This window comes from Drosophila grimshawi, unplaced genomic scaffold (genome assembly GCF_018153295.1).
Source record: "Drosophila grimshawi isolate 15287-2541.00 unplaced genomic scaffold, ASM1815329v1 contig_44, whole genome shotgun sequence".
Taxonomy (NCBI): domain Eukaryota; kingdom Metazoa; phylum Arthropoda; class Insecta; order Diptera; family Drosophilidae; genus Drosophila; species Drosophila grimshawi.
In genome coordinates, this window is record NW_025063240.1 from 1780202 (window position 1) to 1791706 (window position 11505).

At 39.2% G+C, this 11505-nt stretch overlaps 2 protein-coding genes across 2 annotated transcripts; one reads left to right on the forward strand and one right to left on the reverse strand.

Annotated features, from left to right (window-relative positions):
• Positions 1 to 737: 737 nt before the first annotated feature.
• Positions 738 to 2578, forward strand: LOC6557714 (trypsin-1). Its single transcript, XM_001985479.3, has 3 exons — positions 738 to 1074; positions 1717 to 2285; positions 2368 to 2578. Exons 1-3 carry the CDS (start codon positions 738 to 740, stop codon positions 2539 to 2541), a joined length of 1080 nt encoding a protein of 359 aa, XP_001985515.2. The 3' UTR covers positions 2542 to 2578.
• Positions 2579 to 4917: 2339 nt separating this feature from the next.
• On the reverse strand, positions 4918 to 5883 carry LOC6557927. The gene has a single exon (XM_001985478.3). The coding sequence runs from the start codon at positions 5837 to 5839 to the stop codon at positions 5213 to 5215; it is 627 nt and encodes a 208-aa protein (XP_001985514.2). The 5' UTR covers positions 5840 to 5883; the 3' UTR covers positions 4918 to 5212.
• Between the last annotated feature and the right edge of the window lie 5622 nt (positions 5884 to 11505).

An 11505-nucleotide genomic window follows, 5' to 3' on the forward strand; every position in this document is an offset into this window, starting at 1 on the left:
ACTCTTCTTTCCTCTCCGTTCTATTTGATTACCATTCGATGTGTGGTTAACTCGTCGGCTTATAAATGTAGACTTCAATTGCTTAATGAGCGCCTCACATGTGTAGCCTTTTTTTTACTTATCATACATGGGGCTCCACCTTTTGTTAAATACTAGTTCGGACATTTTGAGGTCAGCGTTTGGTGAGTAGTCGAAATGATTAAAGACCATTATGGGGTTAATTTAGTGGGTCAAACGCCTTGCCAATAAAGTTATAAGTCTCACGGAAAAAAAAAAATATATTTTTTAACGAGTGCTTGTAAAAATCTTTTAGAATAGAAAGCAGCTGAAGACAATTAACATAATTTTTTGATATTGACCGATCTGAGCCACTTGGAGCTGTCAAAGTTTCTAGGGATCTGAGTCGGCAATGTTATTTATCTTTGGTCGTTAGCATATCGACACGAGTTAATTGACAAATGAGTTCAACATTTTACGCATTACAATTTGGGTCAAGTGATATCACAAGGCTGCCACCAAATGTGGACCCAAATGTAATGTGCAAAATATGCAAAAATTTAGAATTTTTAGATAAAAATTTAATTGGCACTCTAACAGCTATAATGAACTTAAATGGCTTATATATATATTTATATATATTTATATCTCAAAATCCCCACATCTGGCCTATAAGAGACGTTAAAGATACAACTCCGCAGACAGTTGACTTTTAGCACTCGTTTAGTGCGGTTCTCGCGATGAAATCCGAATCCAGCTCTTTGTTCTTCTTCTGTCTGTTCCTCATAGGCAGTTTATCCATTTGTGTTGCCAACTATGTTTATAAGCCACCATTTCGCGGCTATCACTATCCCAAGCCAGCGCCGGGCATTCAATCGGATTACATTGAAGATCTAATCGAGGGGCATAAGCAACAGATATTGTCAAATGTTCTGGGTGGCAGTTCCTCATCTCTCTCCTCTTCCTCCGCTTCAGCCTCCGCCACCGAAAGCGAGTCGTCGCCGTTGGAAGCCGCCTTGTCGCCATTTGAGAGCGGCGATGCGAAAGCTTTTCGAGTCAATCGTTGCGCAAGCTGCAGTGAGTATCAGTTAAGAGCAGTTCCGGCCAAGCCATAAGCTATTTTCTTGAGCTTTCACATGAACGCAATAAGTATCTTTGTGTGTCTGACCGGCACGGCTTCAAGCCAGACCTTACCAAAATATGCACGCTTGTGAAGGAGCTTATAAGTGATTTTTAATTCTAAAAGTTTCTATAATGTGAGTTGGACAAGAGCCTTTTAACCGATGGCCACTTTGAGCTACTTATGCGTATGGTTCTTATAATTCACCTAATGGATATAAATATTTAATTAAATATTTATTTCATTTTAAATATTTAATTTTGAAAAATTCGTGTGTATAATTTTGGTAATGCCTAATTTAAACTGAAGCGAAAACCGACTTTGGATATGCTTGAGCGTTTTTTACACGAAGTAATTCCAAAAATAAAGCCGATTAATATACGATTTTGATGTGAAATATTCAACAGATAATGCTGACTTATTTCAGACTTAGAGCTGTAGTATTTAACGAATAAGTTTAGCTCGACAATCAATTAAAATATTTTACTACACTCATGCAACCGGCACCCGGTAAGAATTGCTTCGTGTAATTGCTTCTCTCAGTCAATTTTTTGTTTGCCATTGGTAGCTAAATTCAAACTGCCTTTGCAACCTTGCAGCTTGTGGTGTGCCCAACGCCATTCGCATTGTGGGCGGCACTCAGGTGCGTACCAATAAATATCCATGGATAGCACAAATGCTACGCGCTTCGCAGCTCTTCTGTGGCGGCACTTTGATCAATGATCGCTATGTTCTAACTGCCGCACACTGTGTCCATGAGATGGACATGTCGACGGTGTCTGTGCGTCTGCTGCAGCTTGATCGCAGTTCCACTCATGTGGGCGTAACTAGGTCTGTGGCCTTTGCTCATCCACATGCTGGCTACGACCCGGTGGCACTGGTGCACGATATTGCCCTGCTGCGCTTGGATCAGCCCGTGCCACTGATGAAGATGATGAGGCCCGTGTGCCTGCCCAAAAGTCGGCAACAGCAGTTCGACCATCAGCGGGCCATTGTGGCGGGTTGGGGTCTGAGCCACGAGGGCGGCTCCACTTCCAGTGTGCTGCAGGAGACCACAGTGCCCATTATCACCAATGCCCAGTGCAGAGCTACCTCGTACAAGAGCATGATTGTGGACACGATGCTGTGTGCGGGCTATGTGCAAATGGGCGGTCGGGATGCCTGCCAGGTGGGTGGCTGCTACAACTCGTAGCTCATCTCCCTCTCTCTCTCTCTCTCTCTTTCTCACACACTCAAAATCTTGTTTGTAGGGTGACAGCGGTGGTCCGCTTATTGTGCCGGATCGCATCTTCCGTCTCGCTGGAGTTGTTTCCTTTGGCTACGGCTGCGCCAAGCCGAATGCGCCCGGCGTCTATACAAGAGTCAGCAGATACTTGGAATGGATTGCAGCCAACACAAGAGACGCCTGTTATTGCAATAAATAATTTATTGATTGAGTTTGCAGTTTTAATTGGGGCTTGTAAGCGGAGGCAATATAATTATGCAAAAAGTTTATGCATTCATTGAATATTGTTAGTCTTTAATATAATTCCCGAAGACAATCTCATATTAAATGACTGCCTTAGCAACTATCACTTGAAATATTTGATCTTATAGGAAGTGAATTTATATTTATATGGGAGATATATTAATTCAACTGTACAGTTTATTATTACGCTATTCGCGATATGAGGACTACTAATTCTTATACCTTTCATAACAAGTATTTTAAGGCACATACGAATTCCCCCAATTTACAGATGTTATGAAATTTTTAAATAATTAATTAAGTTGTGTCTGCTGGATTTCTTCGGTGTGTGAAATTTGTTCTATTGAAAAAAGTATATGTCGTAAAAACAAAGAGATCACTGTCATGTAATACTTATAATAATGCTCTTGCAAATTCAAGGCTTGTATCTCTGATACATATCAGTATGGTATGAAGTGCACTCAAAAAGAATACTTGTGCTGCCAAAAGTAACTCACCTTATTATTCAGAAAGTATATTTCTAAAACGGAAGGCTGTATCTTTCCAAAAACCACTGTTTTCCTTCAGCCTATTTCCAGGCTACATTTTTTGTAAGTCTAGAAAACTATGTCTAATTTCTTTATGTACGCAGAGTCTAAAATAGTCTGAATTTTCTAGATTTTCTAATTCATTAATTTAAAAAATTCATTTTCATATATTTAAAACAAGAATATTTTTAAAGCATTTTATATGAGTTTATGAGCACAGAATTCGCAGACATTATGCTATTGATCGCTAGATTTTATTTAATAAATAAACTAAATTTCTGGGCAATGTTCAAGCCTAGAATCCTAGCCTCAACTCAATGACAAATTGTGATAATTTTTCGTAATTTAAGCATATTAGAAAATTGAGCAAAAAAATTGATTTGTATCACTTCAACAGCGACTCGTATTGGCGAATGCGAATTTTCACTTCTGAACACCCCCAAGTGTTGGCTGAAAACAATTTCATAAAGCAAAACTTTTTTGGTTTTTGCGCAAGTATTTGCTGAAACAGGTTATTGTTTGGGTTCGACAAGTCAAAGAGGCAAAAAATATTACTGGCCTTTCACTTTTTTGCACATGTACTGAAAAATCAATAAATACGAAAGGAGAAAAAGACGACAGTCCAATTCGACCCAGGCAAAGCAGAACCTGCAACGTATTCGTCACGGTGTCCATGCTTAGGGAGGACGTCATCACTAGGCAAATCGAAGCCAAGGACGTGGATGTCATGGAGAATCGCTGACACATTGTTATCACTTGTCAATGCAGGCTTAACCCTCTGCATCTGGCTACCAGTTGACAAAAGTTTATCTTTATCCCTATGCGAGTAGCGGCCGGGCCGCGATTTAATGGATTTTCAAGTTATTTCTGGTATTTTGTTGTAGTTGCCGCAAACAGCTCGCACAACTTGCGAATGCGGCTCGCAACTGTAACAACAACTGCGACGCACAAAACAAAGATATCTCAGAAACTCGTTTCTTGCCCGGGGTCCAAAGAAAATGCCGCATAATTGTCGTCGTCGAGACGCGACGCTGCTGAGCGATGCATGAGGGATTGGGAGGGAAGGGTGGATGTTGTCCGGAGGGGGAATGTTGGCCAAATCGACAATGCTGTCAATGCTGCTGCCGCTTTGGCATTTGATTTTATTTTTAACTAGACTGCAAGTGATGCCCGGCATTGGCAGGGGCATTGCAAACAGCCACAAGCGAATTTAGTACTGCAATTAACATTTTAATCTATTGCTCATATTTACGAGAGTCGCTTATGAGTTTTGTTATTAATTAGCAAGTTGAGGACATTTATATTATTGTAGTATTATTTCATTTTTATATTAAATATGAACTCTGTTGAGCGACTAGGAACAGCGATCTGTTAGCTCTGTTGAAAAATTCTCACATATTCTCAGGCGAGCTCCAATTTACGCGAAACTTTTCCGTTTCCGCTTTTGGGTACTATAATTTACGAGTAATTTTATTACCGATATAATCTTAGAAGCAAGCAGAAGTCAGAACCTGCTTGAGATGAGACGACACTAGACTCTACGGCCAAGGCCAAAGTCTTCAAATTGCCAAAATAAATACTTTTAAGTCCAGCGTTTTCTACAGGCCTTCCCAATAATTTCCTTACATCAAATGTAAGCAATAAATAAGTCATAAAAAATTGGCAATTTACTTTCGAAAGCGAATCAGACGACAGCTTTGAAAATGAAAACAAAAGCTATACCAGTGCATATTTGTTGCAGTTGATCAATTAATTTATTTTTTTTCCCACATGATACCCACACCATATCTATATTTAATTTTTCCATTCTAATAACTTTACCTTCTTCATACCTCTTAAAACAAAATGGCAAATTACTTTATGTAGCACTTTTACAACTTATTTATATCAATTATTTTTAAAAGCAATTACAAGCACGCCAAGAGCGACGATGTACGGGAAGATGTACAAGACACAGACACAGAAGCGTAGCATTAGCTATTTATAGTTCGGCGGCAACTGCGAAACGGAAGCACGCCTTATAAGAGCTCAACTCGGCACCAAGTGACTTTGTTTTGAACTTTGAACTAGACATCCGATTCTCCTCGCTCCCAGCCGCACTCAGACATTGGCCCTTCGGTGCTGCGCCCACTTAAGTCGTTCAATGAAACTGAGTACAGATTGCAACTCCCGCTGGACATTCACGCATTCCACAATCTGTTCCATGCAACGTTCCCACTTGTGGCTCGCGTGCCGCAAGCTGCACGGCACCATGGCGCCAAAGATGTGTGTTAGCGGCCGTAGATAGCCTCGAGCTGGTTCCACATTGAAACGCAGCAGCTTCAGGGAGCTGCCCCATGTCATGCCCTGTTCCAGAAGTCGGCACAGCGCTTTGTAGGGCCTGGAGGAACTAGGCAACCGAGCTGAGGCTGCAACATGGTGAGTTCCTTGCTGAAGGCGGGCTCTGGCCAGATCAAGTTGTGCTCTGGATGTCTGCGTTTCCAGTGCCAGTTGTTGAGTTATCCGATCCTCTATCAATTGCAGCATCTGCAGGTGCAACACATCCATCAAGCAGCCAGTCTCCTCTGCATCTTCTATGCTGGAATCCTTTACCGCTCGCTCAAGTGCTATGCTTCTTCCATTGATTTGTTCGAACTTATTTACCAAATAGTCGATCTGAACTTCTATCGTTGTCGTTGTATCTTCTCTGCTGACCTCCTCTTCACTCAGGCTATTCTCTATGCTCATCCCGCTAGCTTAAGAAAATCTTTTGATTCGATAAATTTTAAAGGTTCTCGACAGAAAAAAAAAATGTAACATTACATCGAATTTTTGATTAAAATCTCTACGCATTTCCATTCGATTTTTAAGCGAATATCACAATTATTATGTATATATTTATATATATAGAAGAATATATTTAATTTTTTGTATTGCTCCCTGACCCGAACCCAAGCAGTCGAACATGTTGCAGGATTCGCGATGCTAATGCAGGATTAGGTTCGACAGGTTCTTGAATTTGTTGTACAAACAGAGAAGCATTATTATTGTGTTATATTATTGTATACGTATTTAGTATAATGTTTTTTTATGAGCATGTTCTCGTTTAACATAAACAGGAACAAAATACATATATATTCGTTAGAAATCCATTTCATATAGTGTGATGCTAAAACCTCACTGCAGGCAGGCTGATTGCATGTTTTTGTGTATTTGGTACGTGGTATCTTGTAGGCAGGCATTTTCGACTATTGCTATCATATTTGACATACATCTTTCTTGATGAATAACCCCCGAATACTGCATTTTTTATTAATATACATTTTAGAAAATATCAATCAAACATCTACATTTAAATGCCAGTCTGCAACTGTATGTTGACTTTTAAACTGTACAAAATGCTTTTTCGATTATTATCAATACGAATTAATTATAGATTTCAAAGTGTGCAGCAAGAGCGACTGAGAGACCTTCATGCTATAACATGCTGACAATTATTGCTGGTATTGGATAACGAATGCATGAATTTCAAGCTATATAGTTGACCCAAAATGTACAAATTTAAACTGGTTCTTTTGTGTTTTGTGTTTAGGTGACCCTCATCTGTGGCAGATTTGTTGCTTGTGGTTTCATCTCAAGTAGCTTTTTTTCTTTTGTGGAAGGCGTCGTTGTGCCACGCTTCGTTTGGCATTTTAGCATATTTCTCACATAAATCGCCAGCGACTCGGGTAGAGAAATTTTCACGCCTCGCTGCCCAATGGTCAAGTCTCCTGCTCTTTAATCCAAATTGTGTGTACAAAACTTATGCCAAATAGTACTAAATACACTTTTACCCCCTACCCACCCCTCCTCTAATGCTGGTTTTGCCAGTGCAGGCAAGCCGCAAACGATTTTAATAAATTGCCAGTTATTAGTTGCCGGCAGCAGGAAAAAGTGCAATTAAGATGCACATTCGCGCTGTTAGGTAAGGGGAATGGGGGGGGGGGGAGTGGCAGCTAAAGGAAGTTCGACGCAAAACAAATTAGCATTAGCAAAAGAGACAACGAATTACAATCTAAAAAGAGAGCAAAAGAAGAAAAGGAAAAAAAAACAACGGTCGAGATAGTTTCCCATAATTTGCGCAGAGCCTCGAACATAATGAGCTCGAGAGCAGCGGCAAGGCAAGAGTGAAAGAGTGAAAGAGTAAAAAGCGAAAGAGTGAAAGAGAGAGAGAGATATGGAGACGCGTACACCAGCAGGTGTGTGGAGGGGAACTTGGATGCGGGGTGGAGAACTGTGGTCACTTGCATAGCAAATGGTGTGAACATTTTCGCAGTGTTGGCCAAGCAGTGCCAAGCAGTGTTGGATATGTATTGGAAGGGTGTGATTTGCTTGAGTAATGGAAAGCGGGTGGGGTATTTGTAAGGGAAGGGTGCTTCTGCCATTGCCTTGCATTGTTTGTAGCCGCAGTTAGTTTTTGTTATTATTGCTGTAGTTGAAATTTGCATAAATGTTTTTAATTAAAGCATTTAAAGCATATTTTGTTAAGTGGCTTTTAGCTGGGCGAGCATTCGAGTGGCTAATGCAATCGAAAAGGAAGTGAAATGCAAATGTGTGGGTATGAATACATATAAGATATATGTACATGCATACCACAATAGATAAAACGTTTACTTGATTGGAGGCTGTTGATTGGTAATCAAAACATAAAAGCTAAAAAACTCACATTTTTACATAGGTTTCCTTACCGGGCTAGGCTACTAAAAAATTTGTGTTTATTTTATAGCTACGTGAATGTGTGTTTGCACTTTAAAAGTGAATGATGAATGCATTAATATTCGCTTATTCGCTTCGGACTAATAGATGAAGGTGAATGTAGAAAAAAAGTTGAATTACAAGTTATAAATGTGTAGAAATACATTACTTGATCTAGGTCACATTAAATCACTCAAAATCTTTTTCATTCGTGTTTCCAAATGTGCACAAGATTATTATTAACCATTTCGTAAAACTTGAGCAGTTATGCAAACATTTTTTCAAAACAGTTTCTCGGTGGTCTTAAATATTTAAAATCGATTTGAAATTACAATGCTTCTGCCACCAATTTATTGCACTGAAAATTGAACTTATTTTTTGATATTTTTATAAATGCGAATTTGATAAAACATTTAAGTTAAAGCTATAAATTTGGTAACTTAATTAAACAACAATTTAACAGAAGGCGATTCTCATTTGAAGATTACGCTCCGATAGGGTTCACTCGTGTATGTTTGAAAATCACATAGCTCTGATTGTGCTACATAAAACCGGTGTTCTGTGCTGACAAAAGTGAATTTGCAATCCAACCAAATTTGCACGTTTCGTTTTCCTTTTCGCCTTTGTTGCTCATCTAACTAATGGCGTCCCAATGCAGAATTCGCAACGCCAACCAATTCTCATACTCTGAACACCTTGCAAACGGCTGAAAAGGGTGTAATGAAGTAATAATCTGCGATGTTTTAAGGTAAATACAATCCTGATCAGCATTTAAAGTCGAGACGAAATTGCCATCTGTCAAACTCAGAGACTCTATGAGAGACTCTTACTTTTGGTATTCATCATCTAAAACATGTACGACTTTTAAGAGGTAAAAAATTGGGCTCAGGGTAACTCGTAGTCGAGCTCTCTCGCGTAGAGCATTGGTACTTGTTTTTCACTCATCATGCTGCACTGTCAACAAAGCTGAAACCATTTTTATTTATGCGCTTTTGTAGCGCCAAAATTCTCGACGGCAAACGTCAGTCAACACAAGTCCGGCTGATTGAGGGAGTGAAGGACGGACGGGCAGATAGACAAACTGGGGAATATGGACAGACATGGACTTGCCTGCAATATGGTGTGGAGGCCGTTGGAAACGATGGAAGGCAAACAAAACTGTAAACTGGGGAATGCCACTCAAAGTCGCGGCTTCCTGGCTGACACACTTTATGCCTGCCGTCCAACAGACGCCATTCGGCATGATGAGTGCGAGGGTTGGGGGTAGGACTGTGGTGGGAATAGAGGGAACAGTGGATAGAGCGTGTATCGGAAGCCTTTTGGGTTGCCAGTCTAATTGAAGTCGAATGAATGGCTAGCAGCTCTTTTATCGGGCAGCTCACAGAAACTAACTTTGACATTATGCGCCACAAATTGTGGCAATTTAAAGCCCAATTTAAGTCGTTGCAAAAGAAAATATTTCACAGCTCCAGATTCCAAATGAGCCAAGCCGTTCAATGAAGCGAATCTGAGATAGGCTCTCCATCTCTTTCTCTCTCTCTCTCTCTCTCCCTCTCTCTCTCACTGTCGTTCTGTTAGTCTGTCTCGCTTTAGCTTAATCCGCCGTTCAACTGTCTGCCACATCGTCTAAAGGTAACAATTTATATAATGAAACTGATTTCAAATTTGTGATGTACACGGCCGCAAGCGCGAATCCAGCTTGGTAATTACCCCTTCCGCGGCCAAAACAACAGTTATAAAAGAGGCGTCCAGAAAAGTAACAAACAAAAAAAGGCAGACAACTTGCCACAAAAAACTTCCCGAACTGCTAAACGAAGCCTATATACCCTATTTAGTGTGCTGAAAAGCATATGTCCACTTATTCTGCTTTAATTGAAAAAATTCAAATAATTTATTGTCTATTTACAGCTGTTATAAATAATAAAATAATAGTTGAAAGCTGCATCGTTCGGCTGGCAACTGAATTGTTTGTAATGAATGGATATATGTATATGAATAGGAATATGCAAGCGTGATCGAAATTTTGATTTCCGTCTAAATTGGAGCACGCCTGACATTTTGTGTTAAAGGAACAGGTTCTTTAAGCAAAATGCAAACTGTGGCACGACAGATTATCTTTGATTATTGTTAATAATTACACTGATGGATTGTTAATACTCGGGTCTGTGAAATTTTCACCTCCTTTATTTTTAGTTTTACACCCATTTGTAAACAGAGAGTATAAAAATTGAGCAGGTATTGAAAAATATTGATTTTAATTAGCCGTTTTTTAAACCCAAGTATGTCGAAGGTTATAAATGTCACATTCATTAAATATTTCATCGCTCTTCTCTTATTGAACTTTTTAGATGATTTTCCCGAGTTATTGCCATATTAAATATTCTCTTATTAATAAGTGTGGATGATTTCCCTGATCATATACTATATCCAATTTTCCAGTTAAAATCAAAATTTCAATCTGTATAAATATAAGCTTGTTTGGCAATTTTATTGATTTGAATTTAATTATATTTTCCTTTTTGTATTTGTATTTTCGTGTCGACTGATTTGTCGACATTCATAAATAAAGTGTTATTATGAGTTATACATTTCTTTAAGACAATTTAAATTGTTCAGTAATTGTAATTATTTTCATGTTTTTTAATTTTTTTAAAAATAGATTTCAATAAAGTCCGTCAGATAAGTGAAATGCTTAAGGATTGTGCATTTGACTTGCTCTCGTAAGAAGACATTTGAGTTATTTGTTAAGCCGTCCCTTACAGACTTTTGTAAAGCTTCAATTGAATGAAATAGTTTGCAGCTGTGTGGACCATCGTGACTATAAACGCTTTAAATTGAAAATGTCCCCACAAATGTAGGGTAACTGAAATTGAACATAAAATTGAAACAAGTTTAAGAACTGAACCGACTGGTGTCGGAATTGCCGCTGTTTGGTTTGGTCACCTGTTTGGCCGGCTTGTCGGAATGAGTTATTTTCGATAACCCGCCCGAAAATGTGTGTTTGGTGCCCGGCCAAAGAAGAGGAACCGCAACATGATTTGGCAAGTTGGCAACTTTCTTGTGGCATGCGGCAGCTTGGGCGCAAAACGTGCAAAATGAAAAACCCGTTGCTAAATCATCTGTTGAATCGCAGCATCTTCGGCCCAACCCACCTGACTAGGCAACTTTTCGTGTGGGAGTCGTTGCCAGATTTTGCGGTTGCTTTGAAAAATCTTTGGAATTTTTATATGTATTTTGTTTTTTTATTATATTATTTTCCTTTAGTTCTTTCTTTTTGTTTGATAAAAAAGAAAGTTGACATAAATTGTTGGCCCCAAGCTTTTAGTTTTTTTTCGACGCGCATTTGAAGTTGCGGTAGCAAAAAGTTGGCAGTTGGTGTTTTTGCCATTTGCTGTTGCTATTTTTGTTGTTGTTGTTGTTGTTGCTGCTGCTGTCTTATGTCGTGCGCAGGAAGGAAATAACTTTGATGGCGGGGAGTGGAGTTGTGAGCTGTGGATAGTTTTTGGCAAGTTAGTGTGGGATTTTGGTGTTGACATGAAATGCATTTGAAAGTTCGTGAAACAAGTTAATCGCCTTTGTCTTTGCTTGTTTATGGCTAGCTGCATGGCTGCATGAACACAAAACCCAAGTGATAAATGTGGGGTGAATTGAATGTTAATAATTATATGGTTATGTACGTT